This window comes from Podarcis bocagei (genome assembly GCF_964188305.1).
Source record: "Podarcis bocagei genome assembly, chromosome: Z".
Taxonomy (NCBI): domain Eukaryota; kingdom Metazoa; phylum Chordata; class Lepidosauria; order Squamata; family Lacertidae; genus Podarcis; species Podarcis bocagei.
In genome coordinates this window covers 27,563,965-27,589,988 of record NC_138140.1, presented here as the reverse complement: position 1 = coordinate 27,589,988, position 26,024 = coordinate 27,563,965, and the positions used below count along the sequence as shown (strand labels likewise).

Here is a 26,024-nt window from a genome sequence, read left to right as displayed (position 1 = left end):
TGATCGGCATTTCTCCCCCTTTCAGGGTTGAGATTATTCTTAAAAGAATATGTGAGGTCAGTCCATTTAACTGATTAAAATTCACATGTTGCACTCCCAATCCTCCCCCCCCCCGCCCCGATTGATGAAGTGTGCTAACCTTAAACTGCGTTCATAAAACAAGCGATTGAAATTCCTCCTCATTAGCACATATTTGGTGGGGTGGGAAAGTTCTTTGCAAACTTTTAATGTTCTCTTTTTATTTCTCTTTTCTAGGCATGCCATGGATGTTCGTCAGGATCCAAATGCGACTGTAGCGGAACAAAAGGGGGAAAGGTGAGCAGGTGTGTGTGTGTGTGTGTGTGTGCAGGAGGAAACCTATCTGGATCCTGAAGAGTTTTTGCTCCACTGGACTAAAAGAATTTGACAAGCCGCACAGCAATGAAAACAATTTATATTCTGCTCTGTTTTCTCTAACAAAAAAAATAACCATTTGTTTATAGAGAGTTTCTAATAAATGTGTTCAGATTTCAATGTTAGTAATTAAGATCGTTGTAAGAATTTAAATATTTGTAACCTGCCAGTTGGCTAAGTCTTAAAGGCAGATTGTTAAACGTTCTATGAATTATACCTAAAAGCACATGGAATATATTTATAGGATACTTTATAATACATATAATCCATTAATTATTGCATACCTTACAAAATAGGGAGATTAGGGAAAGCATTCCTTTCAGTACTTGGGTCCTACTATGAATGGAGCCTTGTGTACTGGTACTGATACCTTGAATTGAGTACATAAATTTCAAGATCACCGTAACTGGCTCTTCTTACTGCTCAAGCCAAGAACCTGGTTGTGGCATTTTTCACTAGATGCAGTTTCTGGCCTGTATTCAAGGGCAGCACTACATAAAGTGTGTTGCAGTAGTCTAGATGGGAGGCTATTCGTTTTCCCAAAGAAATGTTTATAAAATCTCAAGGTTGTATGCAGAGTTAATAAAAATGCAGGAATAAACCCATTTATTTATTATCATGAAAAAGAATTACATTTGACAAGGTGCCCCATGATATTCTTGTAAAGAAGCTGGTAAAATGCGGTCTTGACTATGCTACCACTCAGTGGATTTGTAACTGGCTGACTGACCGAACCCAAAGGGTGCTCATCAATGGTTCCTCTTCATCCTGGAGAAGAGTGACTAGTGGGGTGCCACAGGGTTCTGTCTTGGGCCCGGTCTTATTCAACATCTTTATCAACGACTTGGATGATGGACTCAAGGGCATCCTGATCAAATTTGCAGATGACACTAAACTGGGAGGGGTGGCTAACACCCCAGAGGACAGGATCACACTTCAAAACGACCTTGACAGATTAGAAAACTGGGCCAAAACAAACAAGATGAATTTTAACAGGGAGAAATGTAAAGTATTGCACTTGGGCAAAAAAAATGAGAGGCACAAATACAAGATGGGTGACACCTGGCTTGAGAGCAGTACATGTGAAAAGGATCTAGGAGTCTTGGTTGACCACAAACTTGACATGAGCCAACAGTGTGACGCGGCAGCTAAAAAAGCCAATGCAATTCTGGGCCTCATCAATAGGAGTATAGCATCTAGATCAAGGGAAGTAATAGTGCCACTGTATTCTGCTCTGGTCAGACCTCACCTGGAGTACTGTGTCCAGTTCTGGGCACCACAATTCAAGAAGGACACTGACAAACTGGAACGTGTCCAGAAGAGGGCAACCAAAATGGTCAAAGGCCTGGAAACGATGCCTTATGAGGAACGGTTAAGGGAGCTGGGCATGTTTAGCCTGGAGAAGAGGAGGTTAAGGGGTGATATGATAGCCATGTTCAAATATATAAAAGGATGTCACATAGAGGAGGGAGAAAGGTTGTTTTCTGCTGCTCCAGAGAAGCGGACACGGAGCAATGGATCCAAACTACAAGAAAGAAGATTCCACCTAAACATTAGGAAGAACTTCCTGACAGTAAGAGCTGTTCGACAGTGGAATTTGCTGCCAAGGAGTGTGGTGGAGTCTTCTTCTTTGGAGGTCTTTAAGCAGAGGCTTGACAACCATATGTCAGGAGTGCTCTGATGGTGTTTCCTGCTTGGCAGGGGGTTGGACTCGATGGCCCTTGTGGTCTCTTCCAACTCTATGATTCTATGATTCTATGATTCTATGATACACCACTTGATTGTAAAAAAAAAGCCCAACAACCTCAAAGCACTTTACAAAAGTGGAAAAAATAGTAAAACTGAGAAAAAATGGACAACCCTACTTGAAAACATACCAAAGTTCAAATAATAAAACAGATTAAATCACCTCAACTTTCTATACATCTGCATAGGCTTGTCTAAACAGGAATGTTTGATGCAGGTGCCAAAAATAGTACAGTGAAGGCGCCTGCTTGATCTCAACAAGCAGGGAGTTCCAAAGTTTGGGTGCTGCCACACTAAATGATCAAATGCAGAAACAAAACATTATGTGCAAAACAGGAAAATATCCAACCTAAGGCAAATTTAAACCAACTGGTACTAAAAGTCAGATAAGGCCTGGGAATAAAAAAATCAGGTTTTTTATTCAATTGTTCAAAAGGACCCTAATTGACAGCTGGTTTGGTGCCTGCTTCAGTTCAGAGAGGAGAATGTTCCACAGAGAACACAACAGAACAGACTCCCCCCCAATTCTAACGGGGTACACTTTTAAAATCTGAGCATGCCCAAAGGACCATGAAGTCCAACTACTTCAGGAAACATATTTATTAATGCCAATTATATATCAGTCCCTAAGCATTTTTAGGAAACTGCTCATAGAGGAGAGAGCTACAGATGGCTCCTAGCCATGATGGCTCTGTTCTGCCTCCATGGCTGGATCAGCAGTGCTTCTGAATAGCAGGAGCTGGAAGCTGCAGGAGGGCAGAAGGAGGTCCTGCACCTAGTTGGCTGCTGCGAGAACAGGATGCTGGACTAGTCCCCTGAGGAAGAACTGTAAGAAAACAACATGGCATTTTACAACTGGTATTAACAAACTCTTCTCCTGCGCCCATTAGATTCCAAGCTATTTTTTAAACTCTCTTAAATACTAAATAGTAGCAACACCAATAAGAGGAGTAGAAACAAGAAAGGAGCTAATTGGGGAAACCACAAAACTTTCCAGATCACCTTTAGGAACATAGGAAGCTAACTGATTAAGGACATAGGTCCATCTAGCTCAGTATTGTCTACACGGACTGGCAGCTGTTGTCCAGGATTTCAGGCAGGAGTTATTCCCTGGAGATACCAGGGATTGAACCTGAGACCTTCTGCATGCAAAAACAGATGCTCTACTACAGAGCTCTGGTCCTTCCTCCTTAGCCTGATGCCTTGAGTCAATATGGAAGGAGTGAGGCGAACGTCTCTATGGAGGGACTTCTATACATTTGGCGTTCTACTGTTTTGGTAAGGGATGTGGGTGGCGCTGTGGGTTAAACCACAGAGCCTAGGACTTGCTGATCAGAAGGTTGGCAGTTCGAATCCCTGTGACGGGGCGAGCTCCCTTTGCTCAGTCCCTGCTCCTGCCAACCTAGCAATTTGAAAGCACATCAAAGAGCAAGTAGATAAATAGGTACCGCTGCTGTGGGAAGGTAAACGGCGTTTCCATGCGCTGGTCTGGTTCGCCAGAAGCGGCATAGTCATGCTGGCTACATGACCTGGAAGCTGTACACCGGCTCCCTCGGCCAATAAAGCAAGATGAGCGCCGCAACCCCAGAGTCTATCACGACTGGACCTAATGGTCAGGGGTCCCTTTACCTTTACCTTTATTGTTTTGGTGCCACCATAAATAAAGCCCTGTCCTGTGTTGTCACTAGGGTGGCCATGTGTTACACTCTGCAGAGGGCAGTCCTCTGTTGGATTGATTCTTCTGTTTGAGGGATGGGGCAACCTGTAGCTTTCCAGATGTGGCTAGCAGAGCGTGCATTGATGTCTGTTAGCATATGGAGAGCCACAGTTCCCCACTGTTCTCCTGAATATGATTTAAGCTGGTTTTTGGTTTCTGCTTCACTTAAACATCACTTTAACACCCTCCATGGCACCCTATTTCTATAATTTTAACTTGCTTTAAACTGTTTTTCAATATTGTGTTTTAATTGTTGTAACCCGCCCTGGATAAAATAAGTAGTTGTGCTTGTGAATGTAAATTTCCAATGGACTTGAAAAGCACAATTCAGTTTCTTTTGGTTCTCAAACTTGCCACTGAGTTACGCTTTCAATGCCAAGCTGCGTTGGTGCAGTAAACATTTCCCCCGGTGAGTTGTTCGGGGTGCCTCACAGAAGCTACCCCAGGGGCCACGCCTATCTATCCAGGTGGCTCAATTGAATGAGATCATATTTTGGCAAATGAGCTTGCCAAAGGTTCATAGCATATGTGTGTGCTAAGCCTAAGGCTTAGTCTTCTTGGCAATAATACAAGGTTAAATGAGGTTGTGCTGCTAAAACTTCACTTTGTTTTTGTTTGTGTGCGTGTGTGCGTGCACACACACATACTTAAAAAGTACCATTATGAACTTCTGTCATAATGATAGAGGGCCTTTTTTATAAAAGAAAGAAAAAGAAAGAAAGATAAATGCTGTGTGGTTTGAACAAACAAGGAGGGCTTTTTCAAAGGAGGCAAAGGGTCAAGCTAGGCATGGATGCTGGTAGCAGATGCACCCAACTGCAACTTCAGAGAGGAGTACTGTAGCTGGATCAGGCCAGTGGCTGAATCAGGCCATCTTGTCCAGCATTCTGTTCTCACAGCGTCCAGCCAGATGTCCTAATGGGGAGCCTGCAAGCAGGACCTGAGTGCAATAGCAGACCACCACATTTGGGAGTCCCACCAATTCAGGGGGCTCCCTGCCTCTATAGCATTCCCAACACAGCTAGTAGGAACAGATAGCCTTATCATACATGAATAGGTCTAGTCTTCCACCTCCCTTTCTTAAGACCATCCAAGTTGGGTTTTCATCAGGATTCCACATTGACATGGTTTGATGAAAATTGATAGAACTGTTTATGAAGTAGTTATGGGGAAGCTTTGGCCCATCAGATGTTGCTATGCCATGCTGTCTTGGCTTTTGTTTTTTAAAACCAACCTTCCTTCCTTCCAGCCAAAATCAACATATCCTTCTGTATAGATAAAAATTAAAATGTAGTCAAGCTCTGCAGTTCTCATGGCCATGATAGGCAGCCATGCTAGCTGCAGCATAAGGAACATCAGGCCAGCTATTCAACAGGGGGGCAAGAGTTCCCTGGGAAGAGAGATTGATGGTCATACCATTCTGAGAACTGTAGCTCTGTGAGGGAAACAGGGGGTCTCCTAACAACCCTTAGCACTCTTCACAAACTGCAGCTCCCAGAATTCTTTAGGGGGAAATGTGACTGTCAAAGCGGTATAACAATGCTTTAGATGCATGGTGTGATTGTGGCCTATATCAATGGGTGACTGCCACAGTGATGCAGGACAAGGTATCTCACTCTGATTGCTTCCATTTGTGCCAATCAGTTTCCTCCTGTAGGACAAGTTCTTGGCAGGTTCTTCTTCGGGGCATGAACTGTCATCCATCTCTCTTGTTCCAGGTGCTTAACGTAGCTAATCCATGAGAACAATTCAGAAGCACACACTCTTTGTTGAGTATCTAAAACAAATAACGCCACATGTACACCTTTTGCTTCCCTAATCCCTGCGCAAATTGCATGGGCTCCAATTCTGGAAAACATCTGCCTGACAAGAGGATTGCAGTTCCGTGTGCTGCTGAACAGTCCCACCTGCGCTATGTGAACATTAAAGGTCTTTGCCATGATTCAACCCTTTCCACTGTTTCCCAACATACACATTTCTAAAGGCAGATTCCATGCATATCAGGGCTGATCTGCACTTGCCTTCTACGAGGGAAAATATTACACTGTATGTTGATCTCAAAAGGCAGGGTTGCCCTTGCTGCGTCCACCAGGGCATTTTAAGAGCGTGAAGTAGGTGGAATTCAGAGGTAGCAATCTCACATTTCGAAATTCTTTCCTCCCACCAGGAAGTTTAAAAAGTGCTTCCACAAAATATTTATTTTCCCGTAGCAGTGTTAGGGAACTATTTCATATTCAGCCCCAGCCAGAATAGCCAATAGTCAGGGATGATGGGAGTTGTCGTCCAAAAACATCTGAAGGGTCACTGCTTCCTCATCTCCATCCTATAACCAGCCTTAGTAAAAACAAACAAACCACAGTACAACCACTACAGTTAACAACTGAAAGGGATGATGTAACTAGTTCTGTCTGTTAATACTGCAGGGCCTTAGCAGTGTTTGCCCCTGAGCAAGTGCTATTTAGAGATTTACTGCCTCTGGAACTGAGTAAGATGTGATTGTACTGAATGTTCAAGGAAAAGAAGAGAACTATAGTGCAACCAATTAGGAATCATCTTAATGGTGATTATTTCAAACAGGCTGCATGCTATTTCCTGAGGCTTAGAAAAGCTCCCAAGTCAGGCTGGCTTACTCTCCTGAGCACTTAGGACTTTTCAAACTGTTTCCTAGTGGCTGGGCCTGTCTTTGCCTTTTGCCCCCTGTTCACCTTGCCACCACCTCACTACCTGTGTGCCAGGTACAGGGTGTGATAGTAGAATGCATGCGAAAGCTACATATTTAGTGCTTAGGACAAACAAACAATCCATACAAAAGTGAATGGAATGCTTGAGGACTTTCCTGGATTCAAGGTATTTGGGCCATGTTAAGATCAAACCTGGCAATGGATTAAAGCAGAAATAGCAGGGTCACGGAGCTGTGCAAGATAATCCCTTCCAGGTATCACCTATTTCCTGTACTAATTAGCAGCTCACTATAGGGGAAATTCATATATTGGATGCAAGATTTGGTTGACCTTTTGGCCATGATGTAAAGTTAGTTCAAGGCTGACCCAGCTTTCAGAAGTGGATCACTAAGAACAAAAAACATAGAAGATCTTGGAGCACATTCCCCATGTGTCTTCATCAGGCCCTCTAGAGCAGGGATAGTTACTGCAGATAGTTAGTATTTTCCAGGGACAGTCCCAGATTTACAGAAGCCACCCTGGTTTCTGATTTGATCCTGGAATGTCCCACTTTTCCTTAGGACATCCCTATTTTCATTAGAGAAATATTGGAGGGTATGGAGTTATCCAACCCCTGAGCTATCTGAAGGCAGTTAACTATAAGGAAGGTTTTTTAATGTTTAATATTTTATTATGTTTTTAATATTTTGGAAGCTGCCTAGAGTGGCTGGGGCAACCCAGTCAGATGGGTGCGGTATAAGTAATAAAAATTAAATAGGACATCCCTATTATTAAATAGGACATCCCTATTTTCATCGGAGAAATGTTGGAGGCTATGTTAATGTGGTGCCCTCCCAGTGTTGTGGACAACAGCTCCCATAACCCATCACCATTGACCTTCCTCGCTGGGTCTGATGAGAATTAAAAGTCCCTGATCTCTGGAGGGTGTCATGTTGGCAGTCTGTCCTCTAAAAGACTTACATTTGCCCGGAGCTTCCAGCAGGCTTGCTTGAGGGCTTCCCATCATCTTCTGCTGGTTGACACAACCTTAACACATGCTGAAGGCTGTCTGAGGAGACTGGGATGGGGCAGAAGGACCGTTCCACTGGCAGAGAAGAGAGCTGCTGGTGGGGCAACATGTCCACGCTAGAGGCCCACCTGCAAAAGGCTGTACTGCTGTTAGGGGCTGAAGCAGGACATTCCTGTTGGTGGTGGTCTTTGAATATACGAGATCCAAAGTTCCCTCATTCACCTAACACACACACATGGGTTGGGCCTCAACCTAAGCCAACATGGCATCAGTGGACGGGAAATTGGTTTTTTTAAAACAAAAAACAAGAACAACCTGGGGAAGAAAAAGTTGTAACCATTGATAGTCTTAGACTTGGTGAGTTTGTATAATTCTCTTTAAAAGCCATTCAAGTTGGTAGTCATCACTACATCTGTCTGTCCTGAATCTTCCAATATTCAGCATCATTGGATGCCCATGAATTCTAGTATTATGAGAAAAGGAGAAAAACTTTTCTCTCTTAGCTTTCTCCACGCTGTGTTTAAATTTTGTATACATTGATCATGTCCCTCATTGGTCACTTTTTTTTTTTTTGGTAAACTGAAAAGCCACAAATACTGTAACCTTTGCTGATTGGGCAGTTGCTCTATCATCTTGATTTCCTTTTTCTGAGCCTTTTCCTATAATACTTTTTTTTGGGGGGGGGTGAGGCAACTAAAACTGAGCCAAATGAACCAAATGGATCCCATTTTGATGTTTGCTGCAATTCCTGATGCAGATTCAGCACACAGGAATTCAGCATGGTTAGACAAATGGCATTTCTTATAGCAAATGGGAAGAGTTTTTTGACGGAAAATACCAAGAGAAAACAATGATTCTCCATACTATATAGTGAGAATTCTTGATTCCGTTCATTATTTTTTTTTATTATTATTATTATTATTATTATTATTATTATTATTATTATTATTATTATTTATTTTGCAGGGTGAGAGAGGCTTCCCAGGTTTAGAAGGACAACCAGGCTTACCTGGATTTCCTGGACCAGAAGGACCAGCTGGGTCACGAGGCGAAAAAGTGAGTAGCTCAACAGAATGATGATGAATGCCTCACGTTGCCATGATCTATAAAATATCTAATATGGCTTTAGTTGTCCAGACATTTAGATAGTGTTCACTGCATCAGAGCAGGTGTTCCTTTTAACATCCCTCGTACACCTGGAACTGTTTCTGTGTTGGCGAAGAAACACAAAGGTAAGGTAAGAAGCTGAGTTATATATATATACACACACCGTATTTTTCGCTCTATAACACGCACCCGACCATAACACGCACATAGTTTTTAGAGGAGGACAATCCGTAGGCATGCCACCTGTAGGCATTCCCTCCATAACACGCACAGACATTTCCCCTTACTTTTTAGGAGGAAAAAAGTGAGTGTTATGGTGCAAAAAATACGGTATATATATATATGTGTGTGTGTGTGTGTGTGTGTGTGTGTGTGTGTGTTTATATATTTATTTAAAGTCCCCTAGCCTAATTCAAGGAAGATTGAATTAATAAGGGACATGATAGTGGGAGAAAGCTCTCTACCTGCCCCCTGTCTTCAATAAATTCAGGAGCATTCTGCAAGCTGTCTCATCACTGGCCTGGAACAACTGCTGCAGCTCAATGATCTGGGACAGGCAGTCATGATTAAAGCCCCCATCCCACGCCCAAGTGCATCATCTAAAGCTGTAGGACTTTCTTGCAAGGACTAAGTGCAGTGGGCACTTAGTTGGGGAAAACACAAATATGTTTCCTGATTTATCTGAGGAGCTGTTCACTCAGTTGTGAGAGTCTAGTGGTGGAAGTGTCTCCTTGGGGTTCAGTGGGTGAGATGTAGGCTCCAGTGTCAAGAGATCCACAGAGAAAGCACTGGGGCATAGAGCTATCTCCTTCTTGGGGGCTGCATGAGAACATTGTATCCCAGGATTCCAGGGCCATGACAAGTCTGATTTGATCACATAAAATAAAAATGCTTAAGAAGCCTCATCCTAAATTTACTTGAGAGACCACCTTATCTCTTATACCCAGTAGATCATTGGTTTCTGCAGGACAGCTTTTTTCCACATCCCAAAAATGTCAGACGCTTGTGCTGCAGTAACTTGGAGCAGAGCTTTCTGTTTTGCTGCTCCTGTTCTGTGGAACAGCTTCTGTCTGAGATACTATAGGCCTCTACTATCTGCACTTTTTGTGGAGAATTGAAGGCATTTTTGTTTTGAGAAGGTTTTCCAGCTGGGTGAAAAGATCTCTTCTTTTGTAAACCTGACTTTTTATCCTCCCTTGAAAAAGAAGAAACTGTTTTTATGATATGTCTGCAAATTTCCTTGGTTGAACCTTGTATGTAAAAGGCAATTCAGGAATTAATTAAGCATAAATCCATTTGCTTGGGAACTTTCTGGATTTCTGTGTTTACATGCTTTTATTGTATTGGAGGTTGATTCTGACCATTTACATGGGAGTAAGATCCTTTGGTTTCAATAGGATTTTCTTGCAAGTAAGTATGCTGACCTGAGACTTAAGAGCACCTTTGTTTCTCTGGAATGGGGTGAGGAACTTTTGGCTCTCCACATGTTGCTGAAGTACAAGCAAGCATGGCCAATGGCCAGGAATGAGGGGGGCTGTTGTTCAGCAACATCTGGAGGGCCAAAGGTTCCCCACGCCTGCTCTAGGATTTTCATAATGAACCTAGAAAAACTTCTGTGTGATTTGGGGGTGGGGCATGGAATTGAAATTTCCTGTTATGCAGCCAAGCTGTCTGAAATAATGCAAAAGGCAAGAGGGTTGTCTTTGTAATTAAGGCTAAATGGAAAAGTGGATTTCAATGTCTGTCTTTGAATTCATGTTAACTCATTGCTCACTTTTCTCCTCCTCTTCTTTTCCCTGCCCCATGTTTTTTCTTTTTCCAGGGCGATGATGGATTCCCAGGGCCACCTGGACCCAAAGGAATTAGAGTAAGTGATGTTATAATTTTCTGAAATGCAGTTACTGGGGAGTGGAGAGACAAGGACAGGACAAGAGCAAAATAAGCAGTAAAGGCAAATGGGGTGCTGCCCCACTCACCACAGTCCACCCTAAGTGAACCCCCACCTAAGAGCCTTCTTACTGCCTGACAGTGTAAGTAGCTGTCAGCTTCCTCCTCCTTAGTGTTGACCCTTTTAGAACTCAGCAGGATGGGAGAAGGGTGGGAACAAAACAGAAATTAGTTTGCTTTGTCTGTCATTGGCTGCTTTGCCTGTCATTGGCTTGGGCTCCACCCACCGTTGGTCTCCCTGCCTTCTGCCCCACCAACCCCAGTGGGTACCAAACACCACTGAAAGTAAGTGGTGTATTTTTGAGGCAATATGTGCCACGCTTTAAACAAAACACAACAGCCAAAGCAATAATGTAGAGATGAGGAACCTTTGGCACTCTAGATGTTGCTGGACTACACTCTTCCCCCCCCCCCGCCAAGAAAATCCCTGTTCATTGGCTGTGTTGACTGTGGCTCATGGGACTTGGAGTCCAGCAACATCTGGAGGGTAAAAGCTTCCCCACACCTGTTGTAATGTGTGTCTCTGAATTTTGCTAAGAGCAGGTGACTGGCAGAGGCTCACCAGTGCCTTGGGGGTTCTTTGCAAACTTTTTATATTACAGGTACATTTCCCTACCCCACCCTGCATTTCCATAAAACACATGTGTGCCCCTGGCATGTTTCTTATGGGTACATGCACCAGGCAGCAAGAATTCTCTTCAACACCATTGCTAGCTCCACAAGGGGCCTTGGGCACAATTCATTTAGTGGAGCCACTCCATGAATGGGCCTACATGCTGTCAATGCAATTCATCCCTTTGGAACATAGAATGCTGCCTTATAAAAAGTCAGACCATTGCATTCAGTTAACTCAGTAGAGTGGTACCTTGGGTTACAGACGCTTCAGGTTACATACGCTTCAAGTTACATACGCTTCAGGTTACAGACTCCGCTAACCCAGAAATAGTGCTTCAGGTTAAGAACTTTGCTTCAGGATGAGAACAGAAATTGTGCAGCGGCAGCGGAGGCCCCATTAGCTAAAGTGGTACCTCAGGTTAAGAACGGTATTAGGTTAACAACGGCCCTCCGGAACGAATTAAGTTATTAACCTGAGGTACCACTGTATTGTGGAGTATGGTGGTTAATGGGTTAACCTTCTGAGTGTCTTGTACCTGGGAGGGGCTTCTACGGGAAGTAGAAGTCACGTAATTCCTTTGTCTGTGTAGTTAGTTTCACTTCTGCTCCGAGAGCGAGAGAAAGAGCAAGGATGTGTTCCAGTTATTGCTGTATTTGCTTGTAAATAAACGCTGTTAGATAGAAGCACAGTGTTTGGACCTTTCTTCCTCCTTCTTCTCACACGAAGGCAGTATTGTCTACTTCAGGGTTCCCACACTTGGGTCCTCAGCTGTTTTTTGATTACAACTCCCATCTTCCCCAGCTAGCAGAACCAGTGGTCAGGGATGATGGAAACTGTAGTCTGAAAGCAGCTGGAGACCCAAGTTTGAGAAACCCTGGTCTACGCTGATTGGCAGTGGCTCTCCAGGGTTTCAGGCAGGGAGTCTTCCCCAGCCCTACCTGGAGATGCCAGGGATAACTGTGGACCTTTTGTATGCAAAGTAGATGCTCTGCCACTCCGCTGCAGCCCTTCCCCAGCCCATGAAGCTACCCAGAGCATCAGGTAAGTAGAGGGTGCTCCTTGTTCCCTGTTGAAGAGGCTCTAGAGGTGGGGAACCTGGTGCTCTCTGGATGTTGCCGGACTACAATTCCCATCACACACACCATGGGCCATGCTGGCTCAGACTGTTGGGAGTGGCTCCCCACCTCGACACACCAAACTAGCAATGCTTGTGCCTTGCACACTTCCAGTTGTGGCTGATAACTCTTTTTGAGAATAACAATTCCTTTATCCCTTTTATCTAAACATGAGTGTGGTTGTTTCTCATCTTCAGGGTCCTCCAGGTCTACCAGGCTTTCCGGGAACACCAGGACTTCCTGTAAGTAAGCTTTGCCTACAGCAATACTGAAATAACAATGGCAGAATTCATGTTTTGTTCTGGAGCATACACACAGTGTTGCCTTAATGTGATTGTGCTTCTTTTCCTTCCACCTTGCAGGGGCTACCAGGTCAGGATGGGGCTCCAGGACCTCCAGGTATCCCAGGATGCAATGGAACAAAGGTGGGACTGGTTCTGATGAAAATGCATAGCTCTGCTGCACTCCCATCATCCCTGAACATTGGCCATGCTGGCTGGGGCTGATGGGAGTTGGAGTCTAATAACATCTGAAGAACATCATCTTAGCTACCCCTGAGCTATATGTTTTCCATTCAGATATCTTATTTTTATTTATTTATAGCATTTGTGTCTCCTGCTTTCCAGCCAAATAGGTTCCTTGAATGGCTTACAAGCAGTCAGTTTAAACAAGGCAGTTTCTGCCCCCAGGCTTACATTCTAAAACAAAAACACGACACACACAGGGGCAGGGAGGGAAAAGCTAAAAATCAGACGCTGGCACCAGTTCTTAAAAAGTTTTTATAATGACCAAGTGGTACTGTCTAGGGGTAGTAGGTGCCTGAAGGAACTGGGCTTTCCTGTGAAGATTGAAGGCTACAATACTGAGCAGTAGGCATTAGGAGAACACACTTATTTTCTGTGCCTTTGTCAGCATTGCAGATACAACTGCAAAAATAAAATAATTTGTGTGTGTTTGTGAGACAGAGGATATTTTGGGCTGGGTGTTCACCAGTACTGTATGTGGATGACACCCAGCTCTACCTCTCCTTCAAATCAGAACCTGTGAAGGTCCTGTGTGAGTGTCCGGAGGTGTTTGGAGGATGGATGACGGCCAACAGATTGAGGTTGAATCCTGACAAGACAGAAGTACTGGTTTTGGGGAACAGGGAGTGGGTGGGTTTGGGGGACTCCCTGGTCTTGAACAGGGTAACTGTGTCCCTGAAGGACCAGGTGCGCAACCTGGGAGTCATTTTTTGGACTCAAAGCTGTCCTTGGAGGCGCAGGTCAATTCTGCATCCAGGGCAGCTGTCTGCCAGCTCCATCTGGTACACAGGCTGAGACCTACCTACGCACTGTCTTGCCAGAGTGGTACATGCTCTGTTATCTCCTCCTTGAATTACTGCAGTTTGCTCTACATGGGGCTACCTTTGAAGGTGACTTGGAAACTACAACTAATCCAGTGTGCGGCAGCTAGACTGGTGACTGGGAGTGGCTGCCAAGACCATATAACAATGGTCCTAAAGGATGTTCATTGGCTCCCAGTGCTGGTGCTGGTGCTGACCTTTAAAGCTCTAAACGGCCTCGGCCCAGTATACCTGAAGGAGCGTCTCCACCCCCATCGTTCTGCCCGGACACTGAGGTCCTCCTCCAAGGGTCTTCTGCTAGTTCCCTCACTATGAGAAATGAATTTACAGGGAAGCAGGCAGAGGGCCTTCTTGGTAGTGGCGCCTGCCCTGTGGAACGCCCTCCCATCAGATGTCAAGGAAATAAACAACTATCTGACTTTTAGACGACATCTGAAGGCAGCCCTGTTTAGGGAAGTTTTATCGTGTTTTTACTATTCTGCTGGGAGCAACCCACAGTGGCTGGGGAAACCCAGCCATATGGGTGGAATATAAATAAAATGTTGTTTTTAATTTTGTGGGCCCTTGCATAAAATAAATCCCTCCAGGTCTGCAAAGCTGCTTTTCCAGGCTGGATAGATGCCCTGAACAGAAAAATTGCAGTGGAAATATACTGCAAAATTTTGTCGTAGGGCCCACACATGTCTGTGTGTCCACATCAGAAATGGTGTCCCAGCTGCATGGAAAGTGCATCAGTCTATCATGGTCTTTGGCAGTTTTCCTCCTTCCTTGGAGCTTCTGTCTTTTTCAAGTATATCAAATAAAAGTGATGCAAGAAGAGAATATTGAGTATATGGGGGGGGGTCCTTCCTCGTGTTTAAAAAGATCTGCTATAACCCCTGTTATAGCAGGGGTTGCAACACACCTGCCTCCTTTGCTCTTTCGTTTTATAGCAGCATGCATTTGGGCTTCCTGCTGTCTTTGGTGATGCATTCAAGTCTTTGTTCTGTCCTCTACAGGGAGAACGTGGCTACCCTGGCAGTCCAGGTTTCCCAGGTTTACAAGGCCCCCCTGTAAGTACAAGAAACTTCCTCCTGTAATTGCTATATGTGATTGATTTTTCAGCTGCTGTTTGAGGCTTTGAGGGGACTGTTTGACTGAGCTAGTTTGGACATAACACTAAGCCAAACTATGACTTTGCAAATGTGCAGGCTCCTGGAGAGGAGAGCGTGGCCAGTTTGCTGCTCCTGCAATCCTGCTTTTCCTGCACAGCTGTGCGCTAAGCCATGATTTGGCTTAGAGTGTTGTCTGAACCAGGACACGTGGCTTGTCTTATAGAATGAACTCATAAATAAGATTTGTTGTTGGGTTTATCGCTCATTATTTGTCTGGAGGAGACAAACCATGAACCTGGATTTGGATTGCACACTAAGGCAAACCGTAACTCTCAGCGGCGCAGCAGCAGCAGGATGAGAGGAGGGGTGCACCAACTGTAATCTACCTTTCCACAAACCTTTGTGCACTTAAGTTCACACTAAACCATGGTTTGGCATAGGATGTCACCCAAACTTAGCTCACTGTATGTTGCTTCTGTGCTGTGTTTCTGTGGATATTTTATTGTGAGCCTTAGGCTACAACCCTGTGTCTACTTTCCAGGGAGTAAGCCCCATTGAACTCAGAGGGACTAACTGTGTAACTTAATTTTTATTTTATTTTAAGTAAGTCCATCATGCGACATATCATATTAAAGCCCTTGAAGTTCTGAAGAGATTTGTGTTTTTAGTTTTGACATATCTCAATACTGGGCTGAGCTTCAAAGATTTTTGTGTAGTCCGGCAAGGCCAAAATTGTCATTTTATTTTTTGAAATTTCAGACCCTCATAACTCAAAAACAGGATGAGATGAAAAATTAAAATTTTAGATTGAAACTTAGTTTTGATCATTCAACAATTGTACAAAATATTAAGAAAATTGGATGGCATGAGGTAAAAAAGTTGGATCACTTGATATGGAATGACCCTTAGACCTGTGAAAGACAGACACAATAACTTGAGTCCTTACTCCAGTAGATCTCTTCACAAGTTTCTATGAGTTTGGGGTGGCCTTCTCCATTGATCTTCAAGCCCTGTATGGGACAGCTGCATATTCCTGTATGTAGGGGGTTGGACTAGATGATGCTGAAAGTCCCTTCCAACTCTACCATTCTATGATAAAAACATGGAGGGTTTGCTTAATCTCTGGCTGCTTTTGCTTTGCAGGTTAACTTTTCAGCCAGGGCAACAGACCAACCTTGTGCACAGTCCTGTGGTAGTCCTGTAGCAGTGCGCCAATGTTTGGCAGTTTCTGGGCAAGCTGCCACCAAAAGAAACATTAACCGTTTTTATAACATAGTTGTTCATTCGACACATCTATAATTCCTAGCAAGTTGTTCAGTTGTCAATTGTCATATTACAGATTGTTTCTATTTCTTTAAAGACAGCTGTACAAAACTTGTGCACCACGAGTTAGTGTTAACTCTACTCAGTCTGTTTTTATTGGATGATTGCACTGATGGTGGTAGTGTATTGTTTTGTTATGAGACCTCTCAAGTGTTTTATATGTTAAAACTTCAGCATCCACCTCAGGGCAGAGAGACCTGTCTTTGAATTGAGCTCTTTTCCCACATAGTTTTGAACCTTAAGAGTTGATAAAAAGAAGCTCCGTTTAGCTTGTGTAAGTGCTGCAAGTGACTTATTCGAGGCAAACTCTCAAGGCTCCTTGAATCATGGTTTTCTTCTAATCTAAAGAGTACCTTTGGCAGTATTCAAGTGTTTGACTCCACCTGTTGTATGTTTGAGTGAACTGCAATTTGAAGCAAGGAAGAAACTGCATTTGCTATCTAATAGAAGATTCATAATTCTTTTTTTTCTACTCCCCCCGCTTTTTTTTTTTTGCTGCAGGGTCCCCCTGGCCTAATAGGGATGAAGGTAAGTTGCCATTTGAATGCACTGCTGATTCTCAAGCGTTCAACAATAACATTTGGTCTAAATATGCATTTTATTGGCAGCTAGCAACTTTGAGAACTCATTCTTGTGGTTGAAAATGGGGGATAAAAATGGGGCAAGGGAGACTGGCATGTCAGCATTGGGGGAAGTTCTTTCATTTACAGTGAATGCCACCAGTAGATACGTCTCAGACTGAAGTGCACCAGAAAATTTAAGATAAGACTACAATTCAGATGATGCTGCAGCACTCTACTGAATTTATGGGGTGACCACAGTTTTGTTCAAAAGAGCTTATAACATGGGTGTTGGGCCACAACAGTGATTTCTGTAGTGCAAAATTATCACAGAACCTGAACTTAGAAAGGTAAAGGGACCCCTGACCATGAGGTCCAGTCGTGACCGACCCTGGGGTTGCGGCGCTCATCTTGCTTTATTGGCCGAGGGAGCTGGCGTACAGCTTCCGGGTCATGTGGCCAGCATGACTAAACCGCTTCTGGCGAACCAGAGCAGCACACGGAAACACCGTTTCCACTCCGGAGTGGTACTTATTTATCTACTTGCACTTTGACGTGCTTTCGAACTGCTAGGTTGGCAGGAGCAGGGACCGAGCAACGGGAGCTCACCCCGTCGCGGGGATTCGAACCGCCAACCTTCTGATCGGCAAGGTTTAACCCACAGCACCACCCGCGTCTCATAACCTGAACTTAGCATTGTGGAAAAGAATGTGTAACCAACATGGTCAATACTCAGTGATGGAGGGAGATGCAGTGCAAAACTCACGGAAGGGACAATATTGGGGAAGGCTGTTTAGTTTGATGAGAATGAGCCACAGCAAGCCTTAGCCTCTTGCAAGGAGGATTTGGAAAGCTTTTGCTTCTGGTTGTGATAAACTGCAACTTTACAAAAGCTAAGAAAATGAATTTCAATAGGGACAAATGTAAGGTTCTTCACTTAGGCAGGAAGAACCAGATGTGCAAATATCAGGTGGCGGACACCTGGCTTACTAGCAGTACATGTGAACAGGATCTAGGGGTCTGGTGGACCACAAGTTTAACATGAGTCAACAGTGTGAATGCAGCAGCAAAAAAAGCTAACACTATTCTAGGCTGCATCAACAGAATTATAGTGTCAGCTCAAGGGAAGTAATAGTACCATTCTATTCTGCCTTGGTCAGACTACACCTGGAATTCTGTGTCTAGTTCTGAGCATCACAACTTAAGGATGTTGACAACCTGGAACATGTGCAAAGAAGGGCAACCAAGATGATCAAGAGCCTGGAAAGCAAGCTTTATGAGGAGCAGTTGAAGGAGCTGGGGATGTTTAGCCTGGAAAAGAGGAGAGTGAGAGGAGATAGCATAGCCAAATTCAAATATCTCAAGGGCTGTCACATGGAAGAGGGAACAAACATGGGTTTTTCCCTTCTCTGGAGGGTAGGACTCGAACCAATAGCTCAAGTTACAAGAAAGGAGATTCTGACTAGGAGGTCAGGAAGAGCTTTTGGACAGTGGAACAATCTCCCTCAGGAGGTTGTGGACTCTCCTTCATTGGAGGTTTTTAAGCAGAGGTTGGATGGCCATCTGTCATTCTTTAGCTGACATTTCTGCATCACAGGGGGTTGGACTAGGTGACCCTTGGAGTCCCTTCCAACTCTACAACTCTATGATTCTATATCATCTGAATTGGACAAATTGTGGTTGATCTTAATTACGATTTGTTTGAAACAAGCCAACTTCAATTTATGATTTTTGATGGTGGCTTGTTTCAGCAAACCATAGTTACGACTGACCACAATTTGGGATTCAAATGTACCGGTAACTAAACCGTCTCTTCCATGTGACAGCAGCAGAGTAGGAGATGCGAGGGAAGAGTGTTCAAGCCTGAAGCTTGCTTCAGCTTATTTTTGTCCTACTGAACTATGGTTTGGCCACAACTTTTGAACACAACCCCTGTATACTTCAAATCATTGGTCAGAAAAATATTATGAATGAGTTCCCACAGGGAAATTTCTAAGTAAAAAAAAAAAATGGTTGGAAGGTTTCTTTTGCACAGTTAAGCTCCTATAAGAAAGAAATTGTCACTTTGAGACATAAATGTTTCTGATCTAGCTCTCTTATAATATGTTTGAGTATTCCTTTCTTACTCCAAATTTCTTTCTTTCTTTTTTCCTTTTAGGGGGAGCCAGGTGAGATACTGACATCTTTGCAGCCAGGACAAAAGGGTGATCCAGGATTTCCAGGACTACCAGGACTACCAGTAAGTTGATGAAGATGTCACTTTATGATGTCTTGCCTGTGTAAAAAAAAAAAAAAAGTAAGCTCCACAGCATTAATTGCATTTATGACAGTGTTAGTAATAAGTGCTGAATATTCAGAGCAATAAATACAGGTATAGTTTTGTGTGTACTTTTGTGTGAACTTTTTGGGTACACATAATAAACAAACTGAAATAATAACAGGCTTCAAACTACCATTAAACTCATTATTATTATTTTTTAAATATATTTTTATTAAGTACAAATTACAAAACATACATATTTACAACAAAAGAAAATACAAAAGAAAAAGAAAATACATAAACTCATTAATTGAATTGTTTGGTTATTTTTTATCTTATGATAACAAAATGATAGTACATCTTTTAACTTCTGCACAGATGACTGGTGGCTGTGGGAGAATCTCTGCAATTGCAGATAGGCTTGTAAGAGTTGGGAGTTGGGACATAGTTTACACGGTTAAATTAACTAACATGGCAATGATCAGAAAGGGTAGACAACTGAGCAATGTCTTTATAGCAAAATACAGTATGCTATGTACTGGACTAACAAAATTCTAAAAAAACGTACTGTACTAGTTGTACATTATTCATTTATTGCAATTTATACTGTTCCATTTTACTTTTTAATATGTTTATGGTGTGTTAAAATTAACTGGGGACTGTTTTGAATGTAAAACCAAACTTTATGGGTCCCCAGATTTACATTTTTCTATTATGTACTGTTTTGGAATCTGCTTTCAAGCTGCAGTTGTGTGAAGGAGCCACCAGGTGGCAGCTGGGAGCTACAGAAAGTTATCCATAGGGCTGTTTAACCAGAAAATCAGGCTCTTATTTAGATCAAAGTGTGTGTTGTAAGTGTGTTTATTGCCAAACTGAGCTTCTGGGGCTGTGCTGCAAACACTGTTGAGTTCATGGGCAGAAGAGAGTGCATGTTCAGAAATGGAGTTAACAGGTTTCTGTTCGGAAACGATGAGATCCAGGGAAGTTGGTTCCAAAAGAAAAAACAGCTTTGTTTGCAGTTTGTCCTAACAATTGCCTTACTGTTTCGTCCTGCTATCTGATTCTCTCACAGTTCCACAGTTTTGTGCCCAGCATCAGTACAAGCACATCAGGAAGCTCTGTTTGTCTCCCAGATCGGCGGCTTATTTTTAGTGGGTCTGTTCTTTGAATTGAGCAGGAGTCAAAACACCAGTGCAATTCGTTCGTCCCATTGATTTGTTTCTGTGTGAGCTGAAGAAGTCAAAGCCTTTCTAAACCTCTCCTCTCCAGTGTGAACAGAAATGTGGTGCAGTGATTAGAGTGTTGGGCTTTGACACTGGGAGGCCAGGATTCAAATCCACGCTCATCCATGAAGTTCACTGGGTGACGTTGAGCCATTCATTATCCCTCAGCCTAACCTACCTTACAATGTTGTGTTGAGGATAAACTTGGGAGGGGAAGAACTGCTTACACCACCCAAAACTCCTTGGAGAGCGAGAAAAGGGGGGGGGATATAAGGCAGTAAAATATGTAACAGGACTGGGCGCTACTTTGTCCACAACCAGTTTGAAGTCCATATCATGATCTTGGGTTTCATAATTTTTGACCCCACAATATATTGTGAATTGTGATGTGTGTGCTATGCAAAAATCATAATGCAGGAAAAACTGTGGAGCCAGCCAACGCTTCTACATACCTCCATCCTTATTTCAGACATCGTGATATATCAATATATTGTGACATTTAGCTGGTGAAAACCAGATATCCCCCGACCCTGATAAATAATAATAAATAAACCAGAGGCTCTCCTCCCTGAGGAGTGTGCTCTATGCCACCCTCTCCCTGCTACACAATAGAAACACAGACAAATGAGGAGCAAGCAGCTGAGGTTCCTAAGGGGAGAGCTCTGATGGAGCCATTATCACTGGTCACAATGGAAGGGAGGGAATTGTAAACACTGTTTTCTGAAATGCAAGTGAGAGATAGCTGCAGAAGTACATAGCAAGGGTAGGCAGCCCTGCCCTCCAGAAGTTGAAGGGACTTCAACTCCTGACCATTGGCTGTGTTATGTACTGAAGTTCTCGCCCTGGGCCAGCAGGGGGATACTGTAGATAGTTCAGGTCCACATATGCAAATAAGGGATCGAAAGTGACGTTCAGTGATTGGATAGTTACAGAAAGTGGTTACTGTTGCATTCTAGTGGAGTTCTATATAAGCAGGCTGGCTGAACCCTTCAGTTCAGTTCTGTTCTGGCGTGTGAATAAACAAGAGCTGTTTGAAGAATCACTGTGCTGCCTGATATGTTCACCCACAACTTAACAGGCTGTGCTTGCTGGGACTGGTGGGAATTGGATTTGGAAGGCAACAAGTCTCTCGCACCTGCTCTGGAGTTTGCTGTGGGTTTCCTCTTGCCCACAGTTTGACTCTTTCTTTTCTTCTCTTGTTCCAGGGCCCCGCAGGTCCCACTGGAACACAGGGCCCTATTGGTCCTCCTGGGCCCCCAGGTTTGCTGGTACGTTTCCTTGATGACCTCCATCTGGCTTGCAGAATGTGTAGATGGTGAAAGAAAAGTGCTTATAGCTGCCCAACTTGCAGTTTCAGAAGTGGTGGGGGCAAACAGGTTGCCCAGGTCTATGGCCTGTGCCCCTTTCTCTTGTCCTGGTCATCATGACAGGTCCATGTTTGCATCAGGGTGCACTGTAACAATTTCCTGGGGAGCAGAGGTTTATATCCCGATGTATGGAGTTTTGCATGTGAAAGAACCATACCTTTGACCCGACCCATATGGCTCCCTTATGCACATATCCCTGGAGTTGTCTGGGGATCATATTTGCAGAAAAATAGCTCTTGCACTGTTATGTTATATGAGTATAGTAAATACAGAATTTCGAATCCCACTTGCCTTCTTCCGAAACAGGCTAACCTTTCTCATATGCACATCACTTGCAAAGCATTCTAGTCTAGGGATCAAATATCAGTGGCACAATTCAAACCATGTTCTAAACTATGGTTGAAGGATTGCTTGAACCAGGCCACTGAGATTTGATCTCTAGACAACTATGTTTCCTTTGCGGTGTATATACGTGATCAGGAGCAAGCTGTGGGCTCATGTCGCTCCCTTTCCATATGTGGCTTGGCTTTGAGTTTCTTGTTTAGTGCAAACCACAGTTTACCATGATATATGAATTAGCCAACTATAGTTCATGCTCACTCTCCAAACAGGAATGGGAAATGACACCTAAAAGTAGATTTCGAATTGAAGTTTGGAAAGCAAGTGCAGTGTGGTGATTTGGATAACTTGCCCCCAATATCTCTTCCTGTTTCCCTTGTGGTGGGGAAAACTGGGGAGGAGAGATAAGTGGGTGAAATAAGTGCACCCCCTCCCCAAATGTTGCCTGTGAGCGGATGCAGCCCTCTCCTGGAGTACCCCTTTCTCTTCCATTACAATTAAGTATATTCCAAGTGATAAACCTGGGGTGGAGTTTTTCTTTTCTCCCCTTCCCCTGATTTATTTATTTGTCACTATAAAAGAAAGAAAAGAAACAATAAATAAATAGCAACAACAGAGCCAATGCTCTGTTTCTCAGAAGGCCAGCATGGATTTATCTTGTGGGGTTGCAGAAGTAGTCCTGGAGATTGACTGCCGTGTTTGTCATTTTCAGGGTCCTCCCGGCCCCCCAGGACTACCGGGTCCTAAGGTATAGTATATTTTAACAGTGTTTGTCCTTGTTTGGTTGTTTGCATTCAGTATCATGTACTTAGGGTTTGTCGTCTTCTTCTTCTTATCATTTCAAATTCCTTTTAGGGCAACATGGGCTTGAACTTCCAAGGGCCAAAAGGAGAAAAGGTAAGTGTGGGGCATGGAAGTGGAGATTGGGCTTTGATTCTGCTCATTCTTGGTACTGCTTCTATGAGAGTAGCCTAATGATGTTAATGTGCCTTGTTGTCTCCTGCGGGAATTAGGGTGAGCAGGGACTCCAAGGACCCCCAGGACCCCCAGGACAGCTTGGCGAACAGAAAAGAACAAATGATGTAGAGTTTCAGAAAGGTGATCAGGTAAGTGAGAGGAAGGTGGTTCCACAGGCATTCTTCCTTCAGCCAACCTTCATGGGTTGCTCTGGTTTGCATCAGTGGGTCACACTGTACCACACTCCCCCATCCCATCCGGCCCATTGTCTGGAGGAGAGTGTGAATGCCCCTGCCTTCGCTGCCTGCCTATTCCCTTGCACTTCCTCCAAACATACTTTGTGCAGCCCAAAATGCAGGCTTGACCACCTACTAACTCCTGTGATCTCTGCATCTGCAGCAAATCTGCATCTCTTGCCTGCAGCACCAGTTATAAAGCAGAGGCGGGGCTGCTGCTACAATTGTTTTAACTGTTTTTAATTTTTTTAAATTTGGGTGGGGTTTTTGCTTGCTTTTGCTGTTGGCTTCTGCTGAGTGAGGGGAGGGGTGTATCAGGAAAGAGGGACACAGCCTGCCTCACATTGCAGATGCCTCTAAATTCTGCTGGAACATAATAAGACAATCAATCTAGCAGGATACTCATAATTCAGCAGCGCAAATTATAACATGAGATAAAGAGGAGGAGAGAGGAAAATTTAGAACAAGAATACACAGATAGGTTGGGTATAGAGAGGAAACCAGGGATAGGAGTGGAAGGGAAATATATGAAAATAAGTTTTCTTTCTTTTTTCTTTTCTTATCATTTTTTTATGCAACAGTTGTCATACTAATGTTAATATACCAATGAAGAACTGTAATAGAAAAGCAAATGAAAACAAATAAATCCTGTTGGGGCATTGTACCTTAGATGGGAGCGAAATATTAAGTCCACAAGGGCAGTGATTTGTTTTCAACTATATCGTCTTTCTCTCTCTTCCCCAATGCTTGACAGGGCGTTCCAGGTGACCGAGGCCCCACAGGTCCCCCTGGGTTTCCAGGTCCTCCTGTAAGTCAGTTCCTTTCTGAGTCATTTTTGAAATCGTAGCAAAGTGCACTAAACATCTTTGTTGTCACGAGGCTGACGCTGTGCTTCCTTTTTTCCAGGGTCTTCCCGGTGGTGGAAAAGGTGAAAAAGGTGAGCAAGGAGAACCAGGCAAAAGGGTAAGTAACTTCTTTGAACTCAACGTTTATCTTTCCAGACCTTGTATAACTTTGGGGATTCAGGTTTGGTCACCAAATACTGGGTAAGAAATTTTCCTTTCTCCTATGGTCCGCTAAGATAGTGGGTTGGTCAGTGGTTTTCCCTGGACAACAAGGGCCTCATTGATGGCACACTCCAGAATGCAGGTTTTTTATTCTGGGTTTAATTTAATCTGGACTGATTCCTGTTCTATCCTTGGAGTGGACACTGGCAACTATTAACAGAGAAAAACCTGATCACCTGGGCCAGCAGATCGCATTCCTCCAAAGGCTCATTATTTGGGGGAGAAGGGGGTGTTGCTGCATGATTCAGTGAGTGGCTGGGGCCTACAGATAAGCCACATCCAGTCATGGCAGACCAGAAGATGTAAATACATTTATTAATTTCATTTCCAAATCTCTCACCACGAAACATCCTCAGGTGATTTAACGTTAAAACAGAAACAATAAAAAAGTATATAAAAACACAATTTCAAATCCAATAAATACAGAATCCACATAAAAGGATTGTTGAAGCATTCACAGAACTCACAGGCATTAGACTCTGTCACATGAAGCTTAGATATTTAAATTATAACAAGAAACATTAACAGACTCACAAAACTGTCTCCCAAAGAGCTGAAATAGTAAGAAGTGGCTTCAAAGCCCATGTTTACAAAGCATTAACTGTACAAAACATGGAAACCACACTGTGAGCACTGGCTTTGCAACCAGTGTGATTTCCATATGTTGTAAAGTTATTCCAAGGAATCTTTCATTTTTTTTTCTCCTGAAGCGTGTTCATCAGCAATATTTTAATACATATTGACACAAGCAGCTTTAGCCACTGTTAATTAATTTTCTTATCAGACACATGGTAGTAAGAAAATCTTAGAATCCCCCCCAAAAACTGCTATCCTTGTGGATTCTGTCAGCTGTCAAGAATGAGCTGTAAATTTAGCACATCTTGGGAATGCAAGTGATTTATTGTTCATAATTTCCATCCGAAAACAAACATGACAATTTTAATTCCTTTGTCGTGGGGAAGGTATATGGTAGTGCTGTGGGTGCCTTTTCTACAGCTCAGTGCACAAGATGCCACTGTTTATATTCAAAACACTTCTTTTCTTTTCTTTTTCTTTTTTTGAGAAATTCACTAGGGCCCCCCCTTGCCTTTTGTTTTTGTTGTTTTAGAAAGCCAGTCTTTTAATAATTTCTTTGGCCACACTATGCTTTCTACTTTATCAAAAGGACTTTGAGAATCGCCCCCCCCCCCCAATCTTTCTGTAATTTGCAGAAAAGGAAGATTGATAAATATTACAGAATCAGCCTGGGGGTATTTCCTTTTCTGAATTTTTAAAATTGAATTTTAATAACAAACAATCTGCAAAAAGAAGAAGAAATTAAAGAAAACATAGGTTGGTGGTTTTTTTAAAAGGATAAGTTGTCACAATTGTAAAGAAGACGTAATATAGGGTACAGCTCTGTGATTTATGAAGTCAATAATAAGGCATACCAAGAGGAAAAGGAGGTGTGGTCTGAATTAAAACAATTACAAATTTTTCTTTCGTAAAAATAAGATTAAAAACCCATTGTACTGTATAAATCCAGACACCCACATAGAGCCTAAGTTTGTTGGTCTGTTACATTGCCCTAAGAATTCATGCCATCATCTGTTTGCTGTGCTTTTTACTCCTGTCATTGTCATCTTTGGTCCTTGTTTTAATTACCCATGCTTACTATGGGGGTTGCCTGCCTGCTGGTATTCTTCCAGAAAGTCGCGCTGGAGAGACATTTTTCATATTATCTTAGCAAGTGGTATGAACAGCACAATGTCAGTAGCATATTTGTGCTTCCTAAACTGCTTGATTGCTTTTTCAATACACATTTGTATTTTAAAGGGGAAACCTGGCAAGGACGGAGAATCTGGTCAGCCTGGCTTGCCTGTGAGTCTGTTACATTTTTCTTCCTTCTATAATGACCTTTCACAGTTTCAAGTTTTTTGAGG

General features: G+C 43.2%; 1 protein-coding gene across 1 annotated transcript in view; it reads left to right on the top strand.

The window, feature by feature from the left end:
* Positions 1-26,024, top strand: part of COL4A5 (collagen type IV alpha 5 chain) — a 137,122-nt gene that overhangs the window by 48,066 nt on the left and 63,032 nt on the right. The window contains exons 2-16 of the mRNA XM_081179279.1: positions 256-315; positions 8,513-8,602; positions 10,476-10,520; positions 12,529-12,573; positions 12,694-12,756; positions 14,675-14,728; positions 16,595-16,621; positions 18,812-18,892; positions 21,342-21,404; positions 22,555-22,590; positions 22,698-22,739; positions 22,856-22,948; positions 23,790-23,843; positions 23,942-23,998; positions 25,918-25,962. Coding sequence (XP_081035405.1) covers positions 256-315; positions 8,513-8,602; positions 10,476-10,520; positions 12,529-12,573; positions 12,694-12,756; positions 14,675-14,728; positions 16,595-16,621; positions 18,812-18,892; positions 21,342-21,404; positions 22,555-22,590; positions 22,698-22,739; positions 22,856-22,948; positions 23,790-23,843; positions 23,942-23,998; positions 25,918-25,962 — 855 coding nt within the window. The remainder of the gene's footprint in view (positions 1-255; positions 316-8,512; positions 8,603-10,475; positions 10,521-12,528; positions 12,574-12,693; positions 12,757-14,674; positions 14,729-16,594; positions 16,622-18,811; positions 18,893-21,341; positions 21,405-22,554; positions 22,591-22,697; positions 22,740-22,855; positions 22,949-23,789; positions 23,844-23,941; positions 23,999-25,917; positions 25,963-26,024) is intronic.